The 25,241-nt window shown below is 39.6% G+C and overlaps 1 protein-coding gene across 2 annotated transcripts; it reads left to right on the forward strand.

The window, feature by feature from the left end:
• The first annotated feature begins 2,406 nt into the window (after positions 1-2,406).
• esr2a (estrogen receptor 2a) lies at positions 2,407-23,760 on the forward strand. 2 transcript variants are annotated; one of them, XM_063495391.1, is made up of 9 exons: positions 2,407-2,469; positions 9,945-10,617; positions 10,880-11,073; positions 13,301-13,417; positions 14,900-15,208; positions 18,594-18,732; positions 19,230-19,363; positions 22,255-22,438; positions 22,635-23,760. In XM_063495391.1, the coding sequence occupies exons 2-9, from the start codon at positions 10,232-10,234 to the stop codon at positions 22,867-22,869; spliced, it is 1,698 nt and encodes a 565-aa protein (XP_063351461.1). In that variant the 5' UTR covers positions 2,407-2,469; positions 9,945-10,231; the 3' UTR covers positions 22,870-23,760. The 2 variants fall into 2 exon arrangements, with proteins under 2 accessions (XP_063351461.1, XP_063351462.1); XM_063495392.1 differs by lacking the exon at positions 2,407-2,469 and having other exon boundaries at positions 10,356-10,617; positions 10,911-11,073.
• The last annotated feature ends 1,481 nt before the right edge of the window (positions 23,761-25,241 follow it).

Consider the following 25,241-nt stretch of genomic DNA (forward strand, 5'->3'; position numbering starts at 1 on the left):
TCCATGGAGGGTACTGCCCCTTGTGGCTGTTCAACTTGTAGCCAAGCATCTCACTGATCACTGCTGCCGTAGTGTAGATCAGCTTGTTAGTGTCGGTAATCGTGGTCGTAGGTATTGTCCGTAGTGCTGCATTAACATCATCTAGCAGACCTTCTGAGGGTACTTCACGTTATCTTGGTAACCGGCTACGGGGGATCCAGGTTTCAAGCTTGGCCATGATCCTATCTTTCAGGTCAGTTCCTCTCACACTCAACGATCCTTCTCCTATCGCACTTGGGGCTATGTACCCAATCTCGGGTGGGGGTGATGATATCTCCCCCCTGACCTGGCGTCCTGACTCCTCCTTGCCGTAGCATTTGTGTTGTACCTCGTCAATCTCTAGCTGTGAGAGCAGTCCTTTCTTTCGAATGTTGGAACACTGAGCTACTAGTTGTTTCGCCGTCATTGTGGATGTTGGGTATCGAAGAATCCATAGGTCCCTCATCCTATTCATGTAACCCCTTCCGCCAGGGTTACTTGCGTAGTAGCATTCCAACAACGCCCTGTTTTCGTCTCTTGCCCACCGATGCCTTCTTGTTCCAGTAGCCCACTTGTCGTCAGGTTGCCCTGGTTCCTCAACACCTGACGCGGACCTTGTTGATCCAGGCGACGTCCGAGCCGGCATGCCTTCATATTTATCTGTCTCGCTCATGTCTGCGGTAGGCTTGCTTAGCATAGGGGGTCTAGCCTTAGGACCCTTACTGGATACAGACGCCCCAGGCACAAAAAACTCACAAACATATATATCGTGGCGATCGTGGCTCAAGATTTGGGAGTTCGCCTTGTAATCGGAAGGTTGCCGGTTCGAGCCCCGGCTCCGACAGTCTCGGTCGTTGTGTCCTTGGGCAAGACACTTCACCCGTTGCCTACTGGTGGTGGTCAGAGGGCCCGGAGGCAGCCTCGCCTCTGTCAGTGTGCCCCAGGGTGGCTGTGGCTACAATGTAGCTTGCCATCACCAGTGTGTGAATGGGTGGATGGATGGATATGTAAAGCGCTTTGGGGTCCTTAGGGACTAGTAAAGCGCTATATAAATACAGGCCATTTACCAAATAAAGGTCAGGGCTAGGTGAGGTTCGAAGCTGCCGAACGTAGATTTAGATTTTGGTTTAAGCTCTACTGCATGGTTAAAACTGACTAGATTTTTAAAACCAGTTACATTCACTTTCACTGGTTGGTGGTAAAGACAATAACCACTTAAGGTGTGGTTTATTTTGACGTCTGTGTGTGTTTCCCTGGGTAGTGCCAAATTTACGAAATTAAAAACCAAAGGAAATGGGATTTCCTTCATAATAAAAGCATAAAAGTCTTTAAAAATAATATTCTTTTTAAAGTGATCCGGAAAAAAATAAAAGTTGCAGCTAATGGTTGATTGATCAATATACTGTTTTTCTATAATTTTTGCTCTCCGTCTATAAAATATGAGACACGCAACGTGCAAGTATTTTTTAAGTTTTTGCTACTGCTTTATTGTTGAACACTGTTTAAGCAGCACAAAACTGTAAATGTGTCAGTCGTGCAGTGTTAAATACTAGAGTCAATAAAAATGTACATAAATATATAATTCACTGAAGTTAAGAAGGCAAATGTGGGAAAATTAACATTTATTCTTTTTATATGATTAATTCCAAATCTTCAACCTGTATAATTAGTGTGTCTGTATCTATTAGGTTACAAAGAGTCAAATTCGAGACTACCATTCAGCCAGGTGTCTCTCACATTGTCCAGTACAAACATGTTCTTTGCTTCAGCTTTTATTCAATTGTTACTCAGTCACAAAAATGGCACATTGCTTCAGGGCTGAAAATAAAGTCACTTTCAGTATTTTACTACTCTTTCTTTTTGTTTTGCTCATTTATGGTGGACCTTGAGAACCATTCATATAGCAGTGGCACTATTCAAAACCAAATGTTTGGACTCATTGTATGCAATGGAAGAATAAAGCAATTAGAGACATACTGCAGTGTAACCAAGTGCACAACAATTATAACCAAACAAACAGCAAACTTGACATTTCTTTTCATATTTATGGCTAAAAGTAGCTGATAGAACTAGAAATCAAAAGACATTCAGCAGTTATTAAGTATTATAAATATATAACAAGTCATTTTCCATAGTTTGTTTTTCAGTTTTTACTTCATAGTGGTAAGCTCTTTTATTTTGAAGGCGCCAGCCGGAACTTGCGCACCTAAATCGCTGTCGCTTGCAGTCATTTCCCTAAAGGCTGCTGGTCGTTAGCCTCTGAGCTGAAAGCCGCGGTTCATATCAGCGCAACAGGGCTGTCTGTGAACTCGGAGCTTGGACTTTAAGCGGTTCGTGACAGCCCTACTTAACACTTGACTTTACACTTTTACCCACGCATGACGCCACGAGGGGACTCGGTGGGGTCGGCCTGAAAACTTTCCCCTGCCATTGGTGTTTCTGAAGGAACAGGTAATACTATTTTTCACGTGTTTACATACGTTTTGAAGCAGAGGACGTCCAGGACTGCTCACAGACTCCCCGCTGTCCCTCAGATTTATTGTTGCGGGGTCAAATATTAATGCCACAAGGCCCGCAGCTGCGTGTAGTAGAAAGCGCATAAAATACAGATAACATAGATAACAGGTGGTCAGAATAAACTCCAGCAAGAAATCACTACATAGGCTTTTAATCGGGACTTTAGCTGACCAGTGTATTTTAAAATAACCATTTATAGATCTTAACTGGATGTAATCGATCTTTGAAAAGCTTCTTTAAAAGTTTAAGGTCGTATGGATATGATTTAACTGCAAGGAGGCTATTAATGCGCAAACTATCTTACTAGTTCCTTTATCGTCTGTTAGCCTCCAGTGTATTCTTGGATTATTAGGGCTGTAGGGTCTCTCGTTTCTGTATTTTGCGTGCACTTTTGTGGAGAATCAGTGTTTTCCATTTAAACAAGTCTAATGTGAACACAAGGCCACTTCAAAAAGCACTTATCACTGTGTAAACAAGCGGCTGCTATCGGCCAGCTGTCTGCTCTGATAGGGTCAAGCTCACAGGAAGAATTTCCTTTCCTTTGTGCATATCATACAAGATATGTAGTTATTTCCAGGGTCATCTATTTAAACAGTTAGCTCTGGTGCTAATAGGTCAGTTATACTTATCCGGTCCATGGCACAGCAGGTAAGAAGTGAAGCTTAAGATTGTGTGATCTTATTTTTACAGATGATTTGGTGTCATTTTTCTTCCCTTAAGCTTTTTTAAATTTATTTATTTTAGCTTTGATCTGGCAAATATAACAAGCTTTTATCCCTAGCATTTAATCTTTTAATTTTGACAGCTGAATAGCTTTACTTTGACTCCAGCCTGGGTGAGGAAAATGAGGAAATTTTACTTCAGCACACAATTTCAGATAATATGATAATAAGTGCAGTCATTAGTTGTGGCCCTGAGTTGTCTCAAGATGTAGACTATTAAATATTAGCAATTAAGTAAATTAATATGAGGCCAGTGTGCACTGACTCGACCTAGAGAGAAGTGGTGTTTTATTATCGACTTTTTGAGTTACAGAAGTTGTTCAGGGGAGCTAATCAGAGCTCTCCTCTCACACTTTATGAGACTTTTTTAAAGAAACAACACTTATTTGCAGTGATGATCACTTCTACGGCAGGGATTAACATGCCAGATTTATAGAAGTAGAGATCTGTGACCACAGGAACAACTCTAGTCTTGTTTGTCCTTCGATTCTAATTGTTGTTATTCTGTTTCTGTCATGATTGATTGTGCATCCTGTATGACATGTAGCCATGATTTAAATGTCTCTGAAGTACTCCATGTTCCTTGTGTCTGAATAGAGCTATACAAACAAATGTGACTCTGTTTTTGCTGTTTAGCATGAGGGAAGCGTTAGTTAAAATTAAGGATGCATCAGTTGTGAACTTCTGGGTGGAATACTGATGTTTAAAACAGCAATTTGGTAGATAACTGAAGCAGAACAATACCTTTTTGCCTGTCTATTTTTTCCCTTGAATATTAACGTTTTGTGCCAGGAAAACAAATCAGCATAAACAGAGAAGTACTGACCACTAAAACAGGTAGATGACATCTTATTTGTGGGAATGCTTATTTCAGTCAGTAATGCTATTATCTGCTCATACAATTGTCTTAATGCTCTAATAATTAGAGAACAGATTAGTATTTCCTATTTCCATTTCATTACGGATCCTACAATGCCAATAGGAAATAACAATACAGCTAATACCGACTATTACAGTGCAGTTCCTTCAAATTAGTTGAAGGAAATAACTACAGCCACTCAGGAAATGTATCACTTATTACTTCTATTGGAACAGAACTTCAGGTATATTTCTACTTTTTTGTTGTTGATCTTTCTGGAATTGTCAGGCAGGTAAAGTTAGTACTGCTTTTGTCTTGGATTACACTAAATTCAAAGTGTCCCTTTGTATCTATTAAATACATGTTGAATAATTGCTGATTATGTTGTACAAATAAGCCTGGAAGATTCAAATGTATTGCATTCTGGATTAATTTAAAGTGTACAGGGAGACTAAGTAATTGAGTTAATTATTGTTTAACTGAGCAAGTGGTGCAAAGAAGCCTCAAATTATGCATTCTAATTTTTGCCGACTGAAGTGTTTAATTTTCTTCTGAAAGGTATTTGCATATCGTCTGAGACAGAACACTTCCCTGGTGCATTTCAGTGAAATATTTTTCACATTCTCTGGCACTATCCTACACCAGCATCCCCACTTATTTGCCGTGTGCAGTAAGGCAGGACTGTTTTTGCCTGATTTTTAGGGAGGCTGTAAGGTTTTAGGATAAGGGAATGACACGGCCTTGAGATTTTGTTTATTCTGGCTAATAATTGGGAACAGATAGTGTTGTTGCTAGTTTAGATTGATTTGACTTTTTTAATGCACGTGTATTTCTATGAGGATTTATAATTATGTAATCTTGAGTCATGTGGGGAAAAAGTACACCTTCTGTTTGTAACTGTAACGTTTTATGTGCAAGAATATAATAAAAATAATCTCGCCCTCAGCAAAAGACGGGTAAATCCGTCTCAGCTGTACAACAACACATGACATACTACACAGTGTCTTTTTTTTATGATACAAAAATTAAGCCAGAATACAAGTAGTAAGTAGCAGCCAGATGCACTTGATTCAAATGCCCGGGATTACCTGATCAACAAGCAGGGCAGGCGTAAGCACCTCCTATAAAAGCAGAACTTTTGGCAGTTTGCTGGTCTGGATTTTTCAGGTGTGCATTAGAAAAACGCCAAACAGGAAAGACAACAGCCTTGAGCCTGAAGAAACAACTGTTGCTGCCCATCAATCTGGAAAGGGTTACTCTAGATGTCAGATAGCATGTTAAATGTCAAAATTCATGACTGAACACGCTGAAAAGATTGAACAGGTATGGCCTGCCAGTAAATATTGACAGGAAAACGCCTCTTACCTTTCTGAATAACAGCACAACTTAGGTTTGCTAAGTTGCATCTGGACAAACCACAATACTTGCAAAGACCTGTAGAGAAAGTGGAGATGTTTGGCTATAATTCGCTGCACCACGGTTGGAGAAAACGAAACACGGCATATAAGCAGAAAATCCTCATACCAGTCTCAAGTATGGTAATGGATGGGTGATGATTTGGGCTTGTTTCACTGCCAAAGGGCCTGGGCTCCTAAGTATACCAAAGTATTCTACAGTCAAGTGTGAGACCATCTGTCTGTCCACTAAAGCTTTACCCAAATTAGATCAGACAACGGGACAATGATCACCATCATCTATCAGACTTCATCAGTTTCTCATGTCATGCAGAAAACAGTTACTTATAAGATATTGAATCATGGGCTGCATTTAGTGTTTTCACGCACTGTTTCTGCATTTTTGGTTTAATTGTTGTTAAATAAATACAATAATAAGTAAGTTTTCTAATGTCCTGATCGATTACACGTTAAAATTGAAACTAGGTATGCCTTCTTTTCCACATGATGCATAGTCTCTGAGGTTTCTGTCTGTATAATCCACCACACGACGTCATTTTTGGGGAGATATCCTTAGCTGTCCTAATGCACTGCAAATGAAAAATATTTATATTCTTTATATTAATCTTTTATTTATCAAGGTAAAAGAGAGACCTGACTAAGAGGGCCAGCATTCACACTTCTTTAATTGTTTTTGTTGTAACAATAGAGAAAAGAAGTAGAATAAGTTCCAAACTAGTCAAGATTAGTAATGCAGCGGTAACCGCGACCTCAGTCACTGACTATAGGTGCTGTGCAATTATTTGGTTAAGATACCTTTAAATTAAAACAAAATCCATTGCTTAATAAATACTTGCTTCAGTTGGACACAAGTGCATTTCATTTGAGGACATTTTTTCTCTGCCATTTAGAGGACTAAAGCAAACAGCACCCCATCAAATTGGTTTTTAAACCCACAAAGACATGAAAGTGAGGTTTTAGAGATGGCCATAAATCTGCTTCATCATTCGACAAAGAACTTTAAAATTTGAAACCCTTAGTATTCACAATGTAACAGGTTTTTGTCCTGGCGTCTTTGTCACTTTGTAACAGAATTAGCTGGAGACGCAGAAATGGTAATAAGAATCCTTTAGTAAGATTTCCCAACTGCTTGACTTGAAATTTAAAGCCTTATAACCGTGTGAGCTGATAGAAGGGGCGGCAGGATGCGCAGGGAGGTTTTCTCCCACAATAAGTTGCCAGCTTCTAGAGAGTGTAACCGTGAGGAAGTCTGAAGGCAAGGTCAAAGCTTCAAAGGAAACAAAAACTCTTCCACATCTGCTTTTAGCCAGAATTGGTAATTAAAGAAGAAAAACCTTGCCGCAATCTCTTTTAATGTGACTCATCTGTTTTGGGAGGAACATTCACCATCTACAGACACAAGGTCACAAGAGTCACTGTGAGACTAGCTGAAGAAGACAACTAGTCCTCCTTCTCCTGCTCTGTTCTTCTTTAATGCTTTCACCAGCACAGATTCCTCAAATTACAGGTAATCAGATGCCGACTCGTTATTGATTTATAGGTTTTTGTGATCCATTGGTCTACTTTGAATCATATATCATTCCCCAAGTATTAAGGAGAAACAGATGAGCTGGCAACCAGTGCATTTAAACCTCAGAAATTGGCTCATAGGCTTTGATTTTTGGTCATTCAGGAAAGGAAAGGATTATAAACCCATAGAAGAATCAATTATCTGTCAACAGCTAAGGAGTGGATCATTTATCAAACCAGATATGTTTATAAAAAATCATTCAGTTCGTTGTGTGTCGAGGCTAATTTGGGAGCATGTCTTTGCCTCAGTTATTGTAAACATCTCCAAATATACTCAAAGTACATATGGCACATTTTTGCATTTAGTATTTATGAAAATGCAAATTGGTTTTAAGGCAAATTCACCTTAGAAATCCGTTGCAGTAACTGATGTTTTTTGGACACCCGAGGGCAGCGAAAACAAGCTGTGGGAACAACAAATATACTGATATGTTCTGTTAAACAGTTGCTTATTTACACGTTCTCTGGAGAAGGAAAAAGTTTAGCATTTACTTGCGCAACATGATTTTATCTTTTGTCTGTTTTTGTTGTTTAGTTTCGCTTTTGGTCTTTGCTCTATTCATCATATATTGTAATTTATCTGTTTGTTTGGAGCCAACCGAACTGATGCCTCAAAATCCACTCGGAGCAAGTACTGAGCTGAATCACTTGGGATTGCAAAATCTAGTCCTATTAAGTAATCTTCCTGTTTTAAATACAGGGGCTAAAAGGCCCCTGTATTTATAACAAATATTGGCTTTTCAAACAAGAAAATAAAAAATTCAGATAAACCATTAAACGGGTGCTTAAACCATAGCAGAGCAAACCAGAGCCATCCCCAGTAGGCTTCTTCCATACCTCATAAAACATCCTCGGATAACTTTGAAATAAAAGAATCTTATGCATACGAATGGTCTCCAGTCATTATTCTCCACTGACCTCAGTAAAGTTATGTACTGTGTGAATTTTACCTGCTATGTAGGTCAAAAGAGAAAAAATAGTTGCACATTCACATAAAAAAAATGAGGCAGGAGGAACTGAGTGAACAAGAGCTCACACACCGCAGGACTCCAATTTATCGCACGCTGAAAGCTTTAAATTTTGAGCACAACTGTTTTTCACAAGAGAATAACACACTGCTCTGTGCATTATTGTCTGAAACAGAACTTTTCCACAGTGAAAATGTATAATGCTGATGATTATTCAATTACTCAACAGAAACTGGAAACAGTTTTTACCATCCTTTCTTTTAGTCCGTTTTTAAAATCAGAAATCCAGGTTTCAGCTTTATAAATGTGAGGATTTTATGTTTGTTTTTTTTTATACCACATAACTAGGTACATAACCCGTCTTTAGATGTTCTTATAATCCTTTTTCCCACTTGTTTATAGTCATCAAAATAATAGATCATCTTGAAAATAATTTTAACAAATCAAACCAAAATTGGATGAATCTCTCAACTGCTGGGTGTTGTTCATGTAAATTGTTCATCCTTCAGTTGCCTATAATGTGTCTACATGTCTTTAGGGCATCATCGGAAAAGTTTGTTTGCAAAACTTCCACAGTAGAGGTCATAACTCTCATGCTTCGTAATAAATCCTTGAGTTCACTGATGAAAATATTATTTTGTGTTTCCCTGCCTTCATTTTCAGTATGATTTCACAGCTGTAAGAACGGCTGCAGGCATGGTTGAATTTCATGTCATAAAAAGGAGAATTCACCTTGGTTTCTTTCAAACTGTCCTACTTATGATAGTTGAAGCTTTGTGAGTTCATTTACTGCCATTTCTTTAGCAGTGCTCATTTTACTTGCAGCAGAAGCCTCCAACTACTCCTACGGGTTATCGAGTTTGTTACTCTTCTCTGATATTTACTGAGATTAATGGAGGCGTTTTTCCTGGATAAGTAATGACTTACAGGTGTGGGCTTTATGCCACAAAGGTAGGAGCACGGTGTACCAGCGACTGAAGACAGACTCCTGCCATTCAGGAATGATTAACTGCTGGATTTGATTCATCAGATATCGTAAGAGTAAACCAACTAGTCCTTGGGCTGTACTGTGGTGCGTTACTGTGCACTCATGTTGCGGCTCATGTTGCATGTGCACATATCATCAGTGGGGGTGCAAAAAGAGAGTTATGTCAAAATACGGAGGCACAATCTGTTTTCTAAAGGTTTTATTGATGCTGTAAGGAATTTAGTAACTCAAAAATGCAAAATCTCCAGTAATGCCTCTAAAAGAAAGCTACTTCTGGCTGCTCCTTTATTTACGAAGGATCACTGCAGCAGTTAGCTGTAAGTTTTTACACTTGATTCCCTTCCTGATGGAACCCAAAGGATTTACGTCCCCTCCTGATTGAACGCATGGCGATCTTTCAACTGTTAGGTAAAAGTGTAAACCACTACACTGTGCAAAAGTAAGCTTCCGCTGAAGAGTGTGTGGGCTCACTGCTAGAGATGGGGCGAGGGGCTCAGACAGTTAGGAAGGGTTCAATTTTGCACCAGTTGCAGTGATTCAGGAATTTTACTAGAATTCCTCCTATGTGCATGCCACGTATAAGCCTACTATGTGCAGTGTTTTGGAGAAATCTATGCACTCAGTAGCTTCTCTCTCTCTCTTTGTGGAGTGGGAGTGGTAGGCTTAGCTGGGACTACTGCTCCCACTCTTTTAGTTCTTTTTGATTCTACTTTATTCCTTTTTTCTGTAAATTAATCGTACTCAGATATTATCAGGGGAGCTAAGTATGAAGTTTTACCAAAGTTTAAAAGAAGAGATTGTAGATGAAATATATTTATTTCATCTACAATTGCAGGTCATGCCGTGTATTTCAGTATATCAACCTGTCCCTTCTTCTTTCTTGTCCAGGTGGGAAGCTCTGCTGCTTTGTAATGATGAAAAACCCATGGCAGGACTGAGAAGGAGTAGTGAACATCCCTCCTACCCTGTCTTAGACCCCTCTCCTGTAACCTCCATCTTCTGGACTGTTTCACGAGGATATTCAGTTACGCCGAGCAGAAAGCAAAGTAAAAACCATTTCTCAGCTTTGACCATGTGAGCTCTGAGGTAGCTCTCCTAGCTCTGTTGTTTTTCGGCGACGCTTTCCAGTTGCCGGTAATGTAGTAATTCAAGTGATATTAGAAGCGTTTGGTGTCATGATGGCCGCTGCCTCCTCGCCTGAGAAGCTGCTGCAGCTCCAGGAGGTCGACTCCAGCCGAGCTGGTAGCTGCATTCTCTCCCCGATCCTCGGCTCCTCTTCTCCTGGTCTGTCCCATGAAACAAGCCAGCCCATCTGTATCCGCTCACCATATACCGACCTCGGCCATGACTTCACCACCATACCTTTTTACAGTCCAACTATCTTCAGCTATGGTGGTCCGAGCATTTCCGAATGCTCCTCTGTCCATCAGTCTCTGAGCGCCTCGTTATTTTGGCCCAGCCACGGCCGTGTGGGGACGCCCATTACGCTGCACTGCCCCCAGGGTCGATCCCAGGAGGGCCAGTCAGCCCAGACTCCATGGGACAGTGTTATAACAATCAGGTAGGACTGGGTGCCACGCCTTGACTACACTCTTTAATCAGTAGTTGGCCAGCTAACGATTATTCAATTAGTACTTAACCTGTTATTTATTGAACAGCTGTTTTTAGTAACCTTTTTTTCCCTTTTTTCTTTTTCAACAAAAGCTACAACAAGCTAAAAATAATCATCTGTAATCACAGTACTGATTCAGTGATTTATTACTGTGTATTACTTTTAATCAACTGTTTTGCATACTTAATCTACATGTTTTTGTCTTGGGAAGAAATCATGACTCAAAACTGTCTGTTAGCAAGAGTGTGAGGAGGCGCTCCCAGGAGAGCGAGGAGAGCATGGTGTCTTCAGGTGGGAAGGCAGACCTCCACTACTGTGCTGTGTGTCATGACTATGCTTCAGGCTACCACTATGGAGTCTGGTCGTGTGAGGGGTGTAAGGCCTTCTTCAAGAGGAGCATCCAAGGTGAGACAAAACATACACAGGGTTGGTCCAATTGCTTGAAATCCTTGAAAATGCTTGAATTTTAATATTGACTTTTCAAGGTTCGAAAAGTGCTTGAATTTCAGATGTGGTGCTTAAAAGTGCTTGAAAATGTATTTCATTCACCACAAATAACTATCTGACCGAATAGTTTTCTTATCAGATAGAGAAATAAAATGAGTTGCTAAGTCTAAAAGCAAATGTTCTCAGTTGGTTGCCTGTTTATTTAAGGGAGATGAACAATACATTATAATTGTACCTAATAATATCACAGATGATAGATTAAATAAATAGATTTTAAGTAGATGTTTGTGCATTCTGAAAGTCTTATATGTTGAATTGAACTGAGTCTGTGATCTGTTCAAAGCCTCTCCCAGTCAGTGCTGCTCTCCATGCCTGTCTCGTACATGGTGTTATTAGCACAAACACTTTAAAGGTGATAATTTATGACTTTAACAATAATACAGACAGCAATGTTATTAAACAACTTACAGTTGGTTTTATTGGGAATCAACTTTTAACCTGTTAGGCCCCCAGGGGCTTTCTGCTTGAAAATGAAATGACCAAAATAAATTGAGTATTTCTCTGCAATTACAAAGTCTGTGTAAACAATCTTGGTATGAAAATAAAGCTAACACTTGTGAGACGTCATCAGAGGTGTAAATATTACTGCAGATTGATTGGTAGAGCAGATGTTCATGCACTACTTAAAACTGTGTCACTGTTGCAAAGTCCTGATTGCTTCTCTCAAGTTTAAAAATGTACAACTTTGCTCTTGTTGGTTGGTGTTTCATACCACTTCTGTTTTATTTTGTACTTTATCTTTTTTGTACTTTATCTGCGCTTTTCTTCACCAGTTTCATATTAATGTCGACATAACTCCTTTGCGCGTACCCATCCAAATGTTATGTTTATGCCTTATTGACTTATTAGTAAAGAATAAACTAATAAGTCATCTAGGATATAACCTTACACCCTAGATCTTGGTGGTTTTTGGATGCTCCTGTTTTAATATTTGGTAGCGCTGACACTGAGTCACTACAGTGCACTTTCTGTGCAGTATTAGCAAGTCTGCGCAGAGCTCCACACGAGTAAATGATCTGATGTCCTCCTGCTGACCTTTGTCTGATGGCTTTGACTCATCCCTGCTGGACCTCGTGGCTCTGTTAGTGGATGTTTTGTGGATAGTGGTCGCTATAATTCCCATCTTTATATCTGTAATATTTCAGTGCTAGTTCTGCTCTTTTATTCCCATGCTTAATAAAGTTGATAATATTCCACGTTCAAGTACAAATTTGTGACATCCAGACTGTTCTCACACAGGCCACAAAACAGCTGGACAAAGAGTAGTTTCCTTGACTTTTATGTGTTTTGTGATGGTTTTGTCTACCCATCCAAAACGTCATTTTCCCAAACAGCCTTCTTTGGCTCTTAGCTGTGTCCTACATGGTATAATTGCTCCCACCTCTATTTGGGGGAGACACGCTGGAGCTATTATCACTCCAGTACGAAGCTTTTCTGGTTGTCACCTGGAGGATGCTACTGATGCTTATCAGGGAAAACTTTGATTGTGCACTTAAACGTCCAGTTTCCCAGAGCTTTTTGTACTCGCTGCCTGACAGATTGCCTAGTCAGAGGCTTGCCTGGAACAAATCCACATCCTGTGGTGTCAAGTCATTAACTTCCCATTATAATCAAAATTTATTTCATAATGATAAGTTGAAGCTAAAAACTTGTATGTTGCCAATTTAAGCTTTATTTTACAGCTGTTATGACATTATCTTGTATTACACAGCACTTTGAGCTTTTGAGCAAATATATTCAAAACTAAACCATTTAACCGTTGCTATACATTAAGGCAAACCAGTATGCGTATAGCATGCTAAACTGAATTTAGATGGTAATTTTGGATCACAGTTGACATTTTTCTGAAAATACCACTGTTCAAACATTATGTCTGCCTATGCAAATTAAGTCTTTGCGTGGAAAATGGCCAGGGTACAGAGAGAGGGCTTGAACTGACCACAAAGGACTGCTTGTCATCAATGATTTTTGCTGGAGGTTGCACAAGCTGGAAATTCTCAGTCTGCCTGTCTGTTGTGCAGGGATGCAACTTTGCGTTGTCTTTTTCTTCATATAACTCATTTTTCATTTTTTTCTATCCAACTTTTTATTTTTGTCTCAATTTCTCCCTCTCTTTTTGTTTTAGGACACAATGACTATATCTGCCCGGCAACCAATCAGTGCACTATAGACAAGAACCGCCGTAAGAGCTGCCAGGCATGTCGCCTTCGCAAATGCTATGAAGTTGGCATGACCAAATGTGGTTAGTATGATTATATGTATACATTGTTTCATATTTCTACTAGTTCCCGATAGAAGTTTTTGCTTTTTGTCTTTCTGAATCCAGCCAACAGTAACTTGATGTTCTGATTATTACCTAAATAACTTGGTCATGTGATAATGTTTGATTTATTTTATCTGAAATTTAAAAAAAAAACAAAAAATGACAATTTGGACCCGCTAGGCTGGGAGTATGAGTTGGAAGGTTTGATTGAATGCGAACACAGGATCAAAGGGGAGGATATTGCTTTTGGGACTCATCAAATAATTTCGCACACTTGGAAAGAACGTGCTTGGAAGATAATGATGTAGCGTTTTATTACAGCACATGAATATGTCAAATATGAACCGTCCACAGCAAAAACAGCAAATTTAATTCACATATTATTAATGTTCCTTTATTTGTTCAGTCATTCTTTTTGTGAATCTTCCATATTTTTGATTATTTGTTTTATATCTGTTGTTCAATAAAACAATCACAAGAACTTAAGGCTATGAAGTAAAACTAAAAAAGCTGAGTAGATTAGTAGGTTTGACTAAATAGCTGTTTAGGCTCAGAATATCACCGTATATATAGTTTGTGCTGAGGTTTGTTCATGGAGCGATCTGACCTCTTACACATTCTTATATGATACACTGTAAGTAATCATGCGTGTGACCCTGTTCTCAATATTGAATGATGTGATTACTAATTATACAGTATTGTTATTATACATATGCTTGAATATATTTTTCTAATGTTCTTGTTTACTTGTAAGATCAGTTTATTTCATTTTTTTTTCTGTAGAATCGTACAACAACATGACCACAGAACTATGTTTCGTTATAGGCAAGACCAAGAACAATATATGTTTTAGTATTCCATAATATTTTAGTATTTGTTTGCCTATTAATTCACATTTCATTAAAGAAGTCTTTATTCCTACATTTGATCTGCTCTTGTAGTGTTTTGGTTAAAACTTGAAGTTTTAATTATGGGTATCACTGCAGTGATGCAGGGATATCTGGATAGAAATAAAGAAATAAAGTTTAATCCAAATGTTGTTCTTTAATATGGTTCCAGCGCTTTTACTTTAGTTTTTTTTCTACATATGAGAAATGTGATCTGACTCTAAAAGCCACCAGTGGCTCTGTTAATCATTTCCACATAAAACAAATCTTTTCAACATCTGTTTGAAGTAGATAGGATTCCCGTAACCTAAATTTGGATTTCAGTTTATTCCGACATTTTGTTTTTCCAAGTAGGAACTACATGGTGCCAGATCTTGTAGCCTGTTCAGTGATTTTTGTCTGTAACTGATGGACTTGCTGCTTGCCATTTTTGCCTTTTGCTTTACCCTTATTTCTAAACCCCCCCAAAATTGCAAGCATATATAGAAAACAACAGGAAAATTGAACAGATATGGACAGTCTGGAACATGAGTAAAAATTGGCCATAATTTAATGTTTGCCTTGTTACTCACAGGTATTCGAAAGGAGCGTGGAAACTACAGGAATTCGCAGGCAAGGCGGCTAACCCGTCAATCCTCACAGGGCAAAACAGCTGAACCAAAGGGCATAACTGGACCAGCTGAAGGTTCATTAAATGAGCCCGAAAAACCTGCACTGACCCCAGAGCAGCTAATTGAGCGGATATTGGAGGCGGAGCCGCCAGAGATCTACCTCATGAAGGACGCGAAGAAGCCGCTGACCGAAGCAAGCGTCATGATGTTGCTCACCAACCTGGCAGATAAGGAGCTGGTTCACATGATTAGCTGGGCCAAGAAGATTCCAGGTGTTTGTTTTTGTGATATTTTTAAATAAAATTAGATGAATTTATATAATTAAAAAAATATATTTATCTTCTTCAGGTTATTCAGGTCAACAAAAAATCTAAATGAATGTGGAGAATCAGAACTTCCAGTTTCATTGGTCAGTCAGAGGAAAATGCACGTGTAGTGTCCCCAATCAAATCTAATAAAACAAAATGGGTCCAAAAATAGGGTTCAAATATCACTTTACCAGCAGATTTTCTCCAACTGTGCATGTGCAAAGTTACATAGCAGTGTGGCAATACCACTTAATTAATGGTTCGAGCCAGAGTGCTGACACAAATAAGTGTTTCGCCAACAGAGCAATTCATGTCATGAATAAATAAAGTATAGTATACACTGATGAAGAAAATATACACTTCTTGTTGTAATTTTTAGGCGACATCAATGTGATTGATTGTGAGTCTCCTATTCAACCAAATCCCAAAGATGTTCTGTTGGTTTAAGATCTGGTGACTGAGGAGGCCATATGAGTACAGCGAGGTCATCGTCATGGTCAAGAAACCAGTTTGAGATGATTTGAGCTTTGTGATGGTGTGTTTGCCTGCTGCAAGCAGCCATGAGATGATGTTATAGTTAGTACATTATAGTTTTAGTTATGAAGGAATATAAATGGTCAGCCACAAGACTCGGGTAGGTGGTGGCATTTAAACAGGGCTCAGTTGGTACTAAGAGGCCCAAACTTGTACCATTACACCAACCTGAACCTTTGATAGAAGGCAGCATGGATCCGTACGTTCATGTTGTTTACACCAAATTCTGGCTCTAGCATCTAAAGCTTTGACCAGGAAATGTTTTTCCAGTCTTTTCTTGTCTATTATCTTGTGCAAACCTTAATCTTGGCGTCCTGTTTTTAGCTGACAAGAGTGGAACACAGTGAACTGCTGTAGTCCATCTGCTTCAGGGACATATTGCGGATTCAGAGATACTCTTTTGCATATCTTGATTGTAACGTGTGGTTATTTGAGTTGCTGCTGACGTCTTGTCAGATCACAACGTATTTTCTCTCTTTCAGACTATTTAGACTAGACTAATCTGGCACCAACAACCATGCCATGTTCAATCACTTACATAACCTTTTTTTCCCCCATTCTGATTTTTGGTTTGAACTCTAGCAAGTTGATTTCTGTACGCTCTTAAAAGCACTGAGTTGCTACCATTTGAAAGCTGATAAGAGTGAATATTTGTACTTGACAAAATAGTTGGTGAGTATATAGCACAATAACAAAGTTACCAAAAAAATCATTAATCGTTAGTTCTCATTTACAACATTTTGATTAGTTGAATCTTGTATTAGATGAAAACTTTTCTATATAAAACAAGGCCATTTCAAAGTGAGAAAACCTCTGAATGCTCCTGAACAGCTGTTATTATGTCTAGTTTCCATGTTTGCTTGAGTTGAGAAATGCAATTAGTTTGAGATTATACAAACATCTACAACATCAGTAAAAATTGCTTTAATGATAACAGATCTAGGTATTTTCTTCTTCTTGCTGAGCAGTTCACTGTCTCAAGACAGTTAATGATGTGTTCGTGGCTTGGCACAGTCATTTGTCTCTGCTTTATTTAGCGTTTGAGCCTGTAAAACACAGTAGCAGCGATGGAACTGGAGTCTGGCAATGAGCTGTGACATAACAATGTATCACAAAGGGTGGATTTCTGTATCTTTATTGGCCTTGTTAATGAATTCTGACTGCTTGTGGCATGTGGTGACTTTAACCAATTTAAGCCTGAAAAAGTGAAGTAAATCATTACAGCAAAGAACCATTTAATTTCAAGCTAAAGTGAATTGTCTGGATGCTCATTGTTGTCGTAGCCTGTGTCAGCAGCACAGGCCATACAAGTCTGTGGTTTTTCTTTTGCCTGTTCAGGATTTAGCACTGAGCACTTTATTAGGAATGTGTGTTCATATGTATGCACAAATGATCATATTGAACGTGAGAGTAGCAGTAAAATAATCTTTGTGTAACTTTGATTCTGACATGATTGTTGGTGCAAGTCGATTTAGTTTACTTGGCGTTTTGCAAAAAGTCATTTAAAGAGTGAGAGATCTTGTCAAAGCTCACAGAAAGCTTACAGTAACTTTACACCATCAGAAGACAACTTTCATTTGCTAGGTGATCACATTGGTGGTCACCCAGTGGCAGGGAACCTCCATCTATCCATCCATTTTCTACCGCTTATCTGAGGCAGGGTCGCGGGGGCAGCAGCCTAAGCAGATGAGCCCTGACCTTCCTCCCTGGCCACCTCCTCCAGCTTTTTCTGGGGGAACTCAAAGGCGGCATTCCCAGGCCAGTCAAGAGATCTAATTTCTTCAGCGTATCCCAGGTTTGCCCCGGGACCTTCTCCTGGTGGGACATGCCTGGAACGCCTCAACCAGGAGGCACCCAGGAAGTATCCTTGTCAGATGCCTGAACCACCTCCGCTGGCTCCTTTTGATGTGGAGGAGTAGCAACTCTACTCTGAGCCCCTGCTGGATCGGTAATTGGTGACAAAGGGCAGCCCTGGCAGGCCCTGGCACTGTTTCCCATCTGGAAAAACTCCAGTGTACAGGCAACAAGCCGAGGGGATACCTGCCGCCTTTCACCAAGGGCTACTCCAGACTGACACAGAGTCAAGGCCTGTCTCCAGGACACTGGTTCCTGTTTTTTGTTTTTTTTTGTTTATCTAACTTTTAGTAAATTTAATAGCTCTGTATGTCTATTCTTTTTTTGTAGTGTCTACAACAAGCTACTGACATGTTAGCTTTGAGTATCAGTCAGTTCTTACAATTGAGACAAAAAATGAAAAAGCAGCATTTTGTAATTATCACTTTAAAATCACTAAGTGATTATTAAAATTATCTGCAATTATATATTTGTAAATTGACAAATAATTGCTCATCATAATTCCATTTTTATCCACCCTGAAAACATGTTAAGAGGTGCCTCATAATCAGTACTTGTTATTATGTTTTCTAACCTGTTTGCTGAGACGGTGCTGTGTTTTTGTTTTACCTTGTTGGTTCGTTAATCAGTATCAAGTCTCACATTGCTCTTAATGGCACTGCCTGTAAAAAGGTGGTCTTTTTAGGGGTTTTGCTTGTTTTAGATTTTATTGTTTTTTATTTTTTGAGAATTTATGGTTTGGATATTTTTAGGCCAGCATTCTGTTTTTGCATTTACAGACAATGAGATGGAAAAAATTGCTTCCAAGCAAGTTGTTTACCTCCTGTTTTTCTTCATGCTGCTGCCTAGTTGCTCATTAGACTCGTTAAAGACCGATATTTTGCATTACCACAATTCAGGTTTCTGTGATATGCTTCATCTGCTCACAGCTATGCACTTAATGTTTACATCCTTTTCTCAGGGTTTGTGGAGCTTAGTCTCGTAAACCAGGTCCATCTGTTGGAGTGCTGCTGGCTTGAGGTGTTGATGATTGGACTGATGTGGAGGTCAGTGGACCATCCAGGAAAACTCATCTTCTGCCCTGACCTCAGCCTGAGCAGGTACCATCTCCTAAACCTTGTTTCACTAGCATGATTAGAGGCACTTGCTTCTAAAAAGAGTTATTAGTGGTTCCCAGTGTACTTACACACAATATCTTATGATAATACACCAAACCTCTGTCTGTGGACCATCAGGGCTTGAGCAACCAAATCTGGCTCCTCAGGCTCCTAAAGGTTCTTAGTTACATCGGATATTACGATGGCATCATGTTGCCTGGCAATCACCTAGCAATAGGCTACAACAACCCGTTTTTAGCATTTAAGAACCTAAAACACCTATTCTGTTTTTTTTGTTGATCTTTTCTGCCAGCTGAGAGACATCACTAATGTTACTCTCCTTCCTCTTGTGTAAAGTGCTTTCTTGCTCTTCTTCTGAGTTAAAACAGCAGATCATCTTTTACTTCTTGGTGGGAGTTACATCTGTGTTATGTCTGGCTAATTTGTGGAGGTAAAAATCAAGAGTGTGGTGCAATTAAATAACATTTGTGTCTTTTTAGAGAAGAAGGACACTGTGTCCAGGGCTTTGTGGAGATCTTTGACATGCTGATAGCTGCCACAACCAGGGTGAGAGAGCTCAAGCTGCAGAGGGAGGAGTACGTCTGCCTCAAGGTCATGATCCTCCTCAACTCCAGTGAGTGAGCATGTTTGTGTGGGCGGACATGAGGTCCTCTCTCAGTGTGATGTGCTGCATGTGCATAAGTGAGACTGAAGACTGTTTGTTTGTCTCCAGAACATGAACCCACAATGGGGTGTTAGATTGGTATCTCAGCATGTAATCTTGTGAGCCTGCACATGGTAAGCATGTCCATAAACCCAATAACTAGCAGTGAAAACCCCTGTTGGGAACACTGTGTAGTTTCAGTCTGTGCTATGAGGACTCAAAGGTTCTGCTAAAGTAGAGTAGCAGGTGGTACATAAGTGAAGATGAACACGGTCAAGGCCTCTCTGGTGAGATCATTAATGTTTTCTTTTTAATTGCCTCCACAAGCGAAGTCAGACTTTTGTCTGACTTTGTTGACTACAGAGCCGTTTCACCTTCAGCCCCAGAATATAAAAAATCAAAAACGAATGTTATTAAAAGTTTGTTTTTTTACAGAGAGAATCAGAGCTGACTAAAATGTTGTTTTTAGACTACAGTGTCAGTTAGGATGTCTCACTCATCTTGTCACTGCATTGTCCAAGAGATGGCCAAGACTACAGAATATGGTTTAGATTCAAGTAAGGGCATGTACTGTCACATAGAAGAAAACCACATGATTACTTGTGGGACCTAGTCACCCTAAATACATTTAAGATGATCAGATCCCAACAAACTAAATGTGAGGCATGGAGTGTTTTTGTGTAAGAAGTACTCTTAAAGTGTCTTTGAACATTCTTGGACTTGGACACTTAGCAAAAAGCACACTCATGCAATATGAGAATGTAATCAGTGTGAAAGTGTGATTTTTATTTTTATTTTTTTAGGGCACTCAAGCCTCACGTTAGCTGGGATAATGTTAGACTTTAACCAGCTGCTGTTGTTTAGCTGGCTTGTTGTCAGGATGGTTGCATGTATAATCTGTTGGCTGTAAGTAATTGTGACAATATCAGGAATAAAAGAGCATGTTTATGCACGTTTTTGTGTTTTAGCACCCTGACTTTAGTTCAGGAGATGAGGCTTGAGGTGAAGAGGATTAGGTGGAAATGACAGAGGAGAGAGAGCAGTGATGGAGGAGGAGACATGATAAGAAAAATAATGATGAAAAATGTGTTTAAATTTTTAGTGTTCACATATAGTTTAAAAAGAACTATTTGTGACCTTTAGCATGCATTATAAGTTCATTTTATGTATGTGTCCATTCATTCATTTTATTTGTTTTGGGGGGGCGGGCAGGGAGGTTGGTAGTTGTGCATCCGTACAAGAGCACGCTGCTTTTGGAGCTCAACATTTGTTTTGTAAAAGGAATGAGTAGGTGTTTGCAAACTATAGTAAAGGCATTATGTTAAGTTGTTATTAAGAAGTTCAACGTCTGGCATAGTTTAAAAGGGAAAAAAAGGAGTTTACTTGATTAGTCAGTGGTTTGGGAGAGCAACCAGTTAAACCACCCACCCCACCACTAAGAAACACCTGTGGGTACTGTCGCGTTTTTTGTATGCAGTAAAACTGAGGTGTGTCATCCAGATCTTTGCACTGTACAATCCACTCACTCAGAATACACACACACACACACACTTGTGAGTGTGTCCTCACAAGTGACTGTTGGTTCTTACAAGTATAGTAGAATGCAGATTTCAGTACTCACAAAGATAGCTAGACAGGAACACACACACACAATGATCAACAAATGCATGGAGTTGAAGATCATACTAATTTTTTTTTAGTCACTTTAAAGCCAGTCCCTCTGACATCTGCTAATTCAAGACCATGAAAGCCCCAGACCAGAGCCCCTGTGTCACTTATTAACTCTCAAACAGAGGAAAACTCCCGTGGTGATGTTTTGTGAATAATCTTTTTGTAGTACTGGAAAAAACTAAAACCAAAGTAGATCAGAATGTTCCAAAAACAGATTTAAAGTTCTACTGCCAGAGATAAAAAGCAGAGAGATTCTAACCAAGCAAATGTTTAGACGAGAATTTAATGACCCTCAAAATGAAAACTACTCCTTAAAGAAGGAGACAGGGCACGTGGGGCAGTCCAGTGTGTACAGACATGGCACCATCTGTGAGACACTGTTCTGTACTCTACAAATATTTGAACAAACTGTACGTTCGATGCTTTGGCAGGATGTTTCTAAAATGTTTGAGCCCTTTTCAAACTGCATTTGCAAGCACAACAAGTGTTTATTTAGTGTTGAACAAAACATGGGGATTTTTCAGATGTCTGCTACCAGAAAGTTTCACAGTAGGAAAAGGGGTGCAAAATAAAATCCGTTTTTTTTCCCCTGGCTCATAATGCACCTCTGGGGGCAGACTACATGCGTAAGCACCTTTTGATCCATTTATAGTTGAAGCAAAGAGTCGATGTTACCTTACCAGAAGGCTTTTGCTTCTGTCCTTTGTATTTTATGCCAAAGTAAATACAAATATTTTTCAAGTGGTTTTTTTTTTTTATTTATAACACCTGGTTACTCTCCTTTGAGGGAAGGCCAGTGGTTCTTTTCGGGGGTGTTAAATCTTTTGTATGCATTTTATTCATGCGCTCTGTAAATAAATTGTGGATGAATTCCATTTAGCTGGTTCAGTCTGATGTTACTGGTGGTGTTGCACACGCTGGTTCTCTGGGTCATCTGTCCTTTTCCTGCTGTGACCGAATCAAGATGTCTGCATGAAAAATCCAGTTATGCTTTTACACAGTTTACAAAGGTTAATGCACTTCTGATGAATAAACTCTTTCTTCACAACTTTACAACTACTTCTTTAAGAAAGATCTCAAAATGTTTTATTTACTTTAACTTCCAACATTAAATTCCTATATTGATATCTGTAATATAGTCTTTACTGTGTAGACACACTTAGTGTATTTCTTCCCATTTGCTTTGCCAGACATGTGCCTCAGTTCCTCAGACGGCAGCGAGGACCTGCAGAGCCGGTCCAAGCTGCTGCGCCTCCTGGATGCTGTGACTGACGCTCTGGTGTTGGCCATCGGCAAAACCGGCCTCACCTTCCGGCAGCAGTACACCCGCCTGGCTCACCTGCTCATGCTGCTTTCACATATTCGTCATGTCAGGTAACAGGACCCAACATCACGCTATTAAAACCTGGATATTTTTAAAAAAGGGAGACAGATCTTGAAATGAATTTATTTTACAGCTCAGCTTTTATTCAAAGCGCTGCAGTGTTATGAAACACATTCATCTGACCAAATTTTTCCCATCAAAAGTCATTAAGTTAACCTCTCGCCCAACTTTGTTTTCAATGTGCAGTAACAAAGGCATGGACCACCTCCACTGCATGAAAATGAAGAACATAGTGCCTCTCTATGACCTGTTGCTGGAGATGTTGGATGCCCACATCATGCACAGCTCTCATCTGCCTCACCAGCCTCCTCAGCAGGAGGAGGATCAGAGTGAGGCTCCTGCTCCGCTGCACAGCTCTGCAAGCGGACCTTCAAATACCTGGACTCCCAGTAGCGCTAGAGCCGGAGGTGAACCCCAGTAGTCAGATCAGAATTCCGATGCGAAAGAATTTTCACTGCTTTGCACAAAACTAGTTCACGGGAATGATGAGTATCTTCACAGGAATGAGAGCTGGATTCTCTGATCTGTCACTGGTGAATCTTTGACACGCTGCGCACGGTTTCTGGTGAACTTTCAATATCTTCAAAGTTAACCACATGGAGCACAGATCACACTTCCAGGATTCTTTGCTTTGCCACTATATTGCCAAAAGACTAAAGCAAAACAGGAACAAACTGTCAAACCTGGTCACTCAGCTGTACTCAGATATGTGACAGGACCATTAAATCAGTCAGTCAACCAATGAAAACCCATGCAGAAAAACAGATCACAACTGATTTGATCACACCTCCCAATGACAGTATGTCTTTTTAAACTGATTAATCAGAGCCTGTACAGTTTGCTGGAACAAGCAGCTTATGTGTAACTAATTCCCAAAAACAAGCAGCTGCAGAAAACTCACACTTTAACTCTGAGTTAAAGAAATCTTATACTGTGAAACTTACAGTGCTCACTGGCGTGTTTTCTTCAACAAATCTCAGTTTGTGTTTCGACTTTGTGTGTGCGGATGTTTTAATGCTTAAGTGGCTTTTCTATACACATGGACTTTAATGTCGAGGCTGCAACAAAAGATTGTCGTTACTGATTATTGCTGATTACTTAATCAGTTTATTGTTGGGTCTATGCAGTAAAACACTTATGATTTCCCCACAGACCAGGGTCACGCCTTCATCTGCTAAGTTTTGTCCATCCAACAGTTGCAAATGAAAATTTATTTAGTCGATGAATTTCAAAAATCCATTGATTTTTTTTATTCTTATATTTATTTTGAAGATGTAGATGCATGAATAATAATAATAAAAAAAGCAGTTTGTACCCATGTCTAGATAACCCAAGGAATTATGACACATACATAAGATAATACTTTATATCCTCGTGTAAGGGATTCAAATTTCATCAAGACTGCAGTATATCATCACCTTATAACACAAAGATAGTTAAACTTCCGGGATATCAATCTGTCCAGTTAAGAAGCATAAGCTATTGTGAACATCATCCACTTGCTTTGGTGCACTGATGCGCTGTCGGTGCAACCAGTTGCACTGTCGGTGCAACGATGCAACCCCCCAACATGGACTGGTTTGGCACGTGGTGGCCTTAGACCACTTTCCTTATGCCTCCTTACAGATCTTTCTCTGGTGTCACTTTTTTCACTTGTGTCACTGCTAGTGACACAACGCAGCGCCTGCTGCACAGGCAGTCTAACTCCTCCAGGATGGCACATTCATACTCGCTGTTACAAGAAGGTTTGCCGTGTCTCCAGGCACGGTCTCAAGAATATGGAGGAGGATGAATACTAGGAGACGGGCAATTACCCAAGGAGAGCTGGACAGGACAGTAAAAGGGGTATCAATGCAGCAGCTGAACTGATATCGTCTTCTCATTATTGTGAGGAAGAACAGGAGGAGCCCTATAAAATGACCTCCACTGGACTATTCGAGAGCATGTTCCTGGCCAAACTGTCAGAATCTTGATAAGGCTCGTGCCACCGCCTGCAAAACCATTCCCTTCTTGCAGGGGTTGCCATTTACACCAAAGCAGGTGAAATAGATTCATGATGGTTTCTGCTTCCTGACTGAACAGATCCCTGAAGTTTACCTGACTGTCTCTTATATTGTGATTATTGAGCGTTACCCTCATTTATTTTTTGAGTAGTGTATATGATCATTAAAGGCAGTATTTGCACAAAGCAGTTACTTTGTTAGCATCTCATGTATTTGTTGAGTCGCTCACAGAGTTGTTTTATCTGGGTTAAAATTAACGAGAGAACTCCAGCTAAGAAGGTGATTTCTAGCAGAACTTAAGCTAATTGGCAGTGAATGTGGCAACTCTGATTTTCTTCTTTAGCTTAAAAAACAGACATGAAAACAATTCCTCAACTGAATGCTGATTTTTTTTTTGTTGTTGTTGTTAAATACAGTTATTTGAAACAGAAAAATATCCAGCTGTGTTGAGCTGGTGCCTTTACTTGCTCAATGTCTGTGCTTTATTGTCAATGCCTTACTTGTTTTCTGTAAAACATCATGACCACTGTTGCTCTTATGCCAACGTAGCACTTCAAGAAAATTTCTATTTTTGTACTTTTGAACTTGCTACAGTTGCTCTTTGTGACATGATGCAGCTTCAACAATCAGGATCACTGCAAGGTTCATCAAACGGAGGCCTCTGGACCCTCTGGACTCTGGTCCTTCTGTACAGCCTGTGCTTTTACTCTCATCAGCCTTTGTCACCAAACTGTTTTAGCACTGTGCACAGGTACTTCTTGTTCAATTCTGGGGAAAATGTTTGATGAAT

Source organism: Pelmatolapia mariae, linkage group LG15 (assembly GCF_036321145.2).
Source record: "Pelmatolapia mariae isolate MD_Pm_ZW linkage group LG15, Pm_UMD_F_2, whole genome shotgun sequence".
NCBI classification, from domain to species: Eukaryota; Metazoa; Chordata; class Actinopteri; order Cichliformes; family Cichlidae; genus Pelmatolapia; species Pelmatolapia mariae.

Coding starts and splice junctions, on each gene's coding strand:
- esr2a (XM_063495391.1), top strand. CDS start 10,232: ATGATGGCCGCTGCCTCCTCGCCTGAGAAGCTGCTGCAGCTCCAGGAG. Junction 13,418..14,899: donor AGTTGGCATGACCAAATGTG/GTTAGTATGATT, acceptor TGTTACTCACAG/GTATTCGAAAGGAGCGTGGA. Junction 19,364..22,254: donor CATGATCCTCCTCAACTCCA/GTGAGTGAGCAT, acceptor TTGCTTTGCCAG/ACATGTGCCTCAGTTCCTCA.